This window comes from Microtus ochrogaster, linkage group LG9 (assembly GCF_000317375.1).
Source record: "Microtus ochrogaster isolate Prairie Vole_2 linkage group LG9, MicOch1.0, whole genome shotgun sequence".
NCBI lineage: Eukaryota > Metazoa > Chordata > Mammalia > Rodentia > Cricetidae > Microtus > Microtus ochrogaster.
The window spans coordinates 28,178,703-28,181,375 of record NC_022034.1 but is presented as its reverse complement, the minus strand read 5'-3'; the positions used below and the strand labels follow the sequence as shown (position 1 = coordinate 28,181,375).

Genomic DNA, 2,673 nt, shown 5'->3' with positions numbered 1-2,673 from the left:
CCTGATCTACAGAATGAGTTCCAGGACAGGCTCCAAAGCTACACAAAGAAACCCTGTCTTGAAAAACAAAACCAAAACAACCAATCCTTTATAGTCAGATGTGTAAATCAGAGGATACAGTTGCTCAGGTCAGAGCTTAGCAGCCTTAATAACCTAGAATCAGCCAGCAGTCCTCATAAGCTAAATCCCACCTCTAATCCTCCTGCTGGGGGGTGAGGCAAGAGGATCACAGGGAATTTGAGGGAGGCCAGCCTGAGCTACAGAATGAGACCCTGATTCAAAATACAAAATGAAACAAACAACAACAATAACAACAAAAACCAAAAGGAGAGTGAGAATAAATAGTCAAAGCAGGGAACATAGATACATTAGGAAGGGAATCAGAGAGACTCAGTATCTCTTTCCTGCCAAATCCATCTTTGAGGTGCTGATCTAAGGCTCAGGTTTAAATCCTAAGCAGAGGTAATGAACAGCTAAGCAGTCCTGGTCAAGGTGTGGTTCTGCCCATCACTGACCCACCACTGTCCTGGGTCTAGTGTGTACTACAAAGTGGTCTGGCAAGCTGCCAGAGCTGTGTGAACCCTCTTCCTGGAAGACAATTTCCCTTTTCCGGTTGGCACTAGGCTTCAGCCTGTCCTTCTCCCAGCATGAGAACCCTGGGAATATCCCCATTTCTTAGGGACCATTGTTTCAGTAGTCTAATAGCCAAATAGAGGGGCATACGGTCTTTCTTTAGACTATCTTCACTCCTGTCAGGGTGGGTACCTACTTTGACAAATTAACCAAAAAAGTCTCAGAATTACTCTGCCACATTCTGCCTTCCTTTTCCTGTTTCTTGAGAATTTCTCTGCCGGTTTCCATGGTCTGGCTTCCTGGAATTCCTCTTAGTGTTCTCCCTTCTGGCCACACAATGGAAACTCTGTTTTCTCCTTCCTGTACTCCTGACTCTCTTTCTTTTCTTGAGACAGGGTTTGTCTGTACTGGAACTCACTTTGTGGACCGGACTGGCCTCGAACTCACAGAGATCCCCGTGTTTCTGCCTCCTAAGTGCTGGGATTAAAGGCCAGCGCCACCACTGCCCGGCACAGTTGGATTTCTCATCCTGTTGTATCCACCTCCCAATTGCTCGGATTACGTGCATGTGCTATTCTTGCCCAGACTGGTGCTGGAGTTGTATTCGTGGGTTTAAAGCACACTAGGCAAACACTCTACAAACTGAGCTACGTATCCAACGCCCCATGGGAGCGCCTTTATCTTTTGTTAAAGGTTATTTTTGTTGGGACTGGAGAAATATCTCAACAGTTAGAAGAATGTGTGACGTTTGCGCCTACAAGAGTTTGGTTCCACCCATGTCTGGTGGCTTACAGGCGCCTGTAACTCCAGCCAGTTACAGAGGATCAATGCCCACATCTGGCCTCCACAGAACTCGCTTTCAACATAGCAATACACACCTCGACAAAAATATAATCTTTTTAAAAAGTTAAATCTTCTAAAAGTTAAATCTTCCCATTTATCTTTTGTTTTCCAACCTCATAGTGGGGGGCGATCACTTAGAAGTTCCCCGTTTATACCATCCCATGAGTACAACGTCCACCAGTTGACCTTCTGGGGCCATTGACTTTCTTGTTCACACATAAACTCCTTCAAAGAATGTGAACTTGTGCTATATTGAAAATTAGCTCTATTATACAACCAATCAAACAGAAAGTGGCAGAATCCCATTTCTGGTACTCTTCAGAGACCCATGTTGGACACTGAAAGAAAACTGAGACTATATTATACTGGATTGGACGAAGTAAGCACCCCCCCCCCCCCACTGGGCCGCCTACGTATTATGCACACTTAAGGTTCAGGAACAGTTTCTACAAGCTACGTTGGTTTCTCCAGCCTTGGGTTGGTGGGTGGGGCTGAGGCGGAGAGTTGGTTCCAGCTGATTTGCGGTGGAGGCATGGCCACAAGTCTACGCACCCTCGTTTGTCGGGCTCCGCCCCCTCAAGACGCGCTGTCTTTCGGGACTTGTAGTCCCAGGGGCCACCGGAAGGCGTGGAAGGGCAGGCGTTCCTGCCGTTCTGCGCTTGAGGTGACCTCCGTTTTGCGCTCCCTCAGTCTCAGGCGTGGCCTCCTGGAGCGCCCTGGCACGCGGCTGCTACTTCGCGGTCTTCTGGTTTTCAATAAAGTTTTCCTCCTTGTACGGAGCTCAAGATGGCGGCCTCCTGGTCGCCCTTGGTTACCCTGCGCTCCGCGGCGCGCAGCCGGCTGACTGGGCGAGGTGTTGGGTGCGGGGCGCGGGCCGTCGCAATCCCTCCTCCGGCCCCTGGCCCTGGGAAACCCCTTTGGAAAGGTCAGTGACCGTGTCACGAGCGGGCCGCGCAGGCTCTGGGGCCACCCCACTCCCTGAGCATTCCCAGCTGCACCCCCTGGTTTCTCAGGCGTTAAGGATCCTAGGGAAGAGTTCGTGTCCCCTGACCTTGTTGCACCTCTTTGTCCCGAAGGATCTCTAATTCCCACTCCCACCCCCCACCCCCTCCCCTGGCAGTTGCCCCAAGATTAGCTTCTATCTGAGGGTCAGAGGTCAACCCAGTTCTCTTCGTAGGCAGCTGAGAGCTGGAGAGCTCAGGTGTGCGCAAGTTTGAAGGAATGGGGTAAGCGAGAGTGGAGTTGTCTGGGTACCCA

General features: G+C 50.3%; 1 protein-coding gene across 1 annotated transcript in view; it reads left to right on the top strand.

Moving 5' to 3' along the window:
- The first annotated feature begins 2,069 nt into the window (after window positions 1–2,069).
- Window positions 2,070–2,673, top strand: part of Afg1l (AFG1 like ATPase) — a 149,074-nt gene continuing 148,470 nt past the window's right edge. The window contains exon 1 of the mRNA XM_005363575.3: window positions 2,070–2,341. Within this exon, the coding sequence (XP_005363632.1) occupies window positions 2,203–2,341 (139 nt within the window). The 5' untranslated portion in view covers window positions 2,070–2,202. The remainder of the gene's footprint in view (window positions 2,342–2,673) is intronic.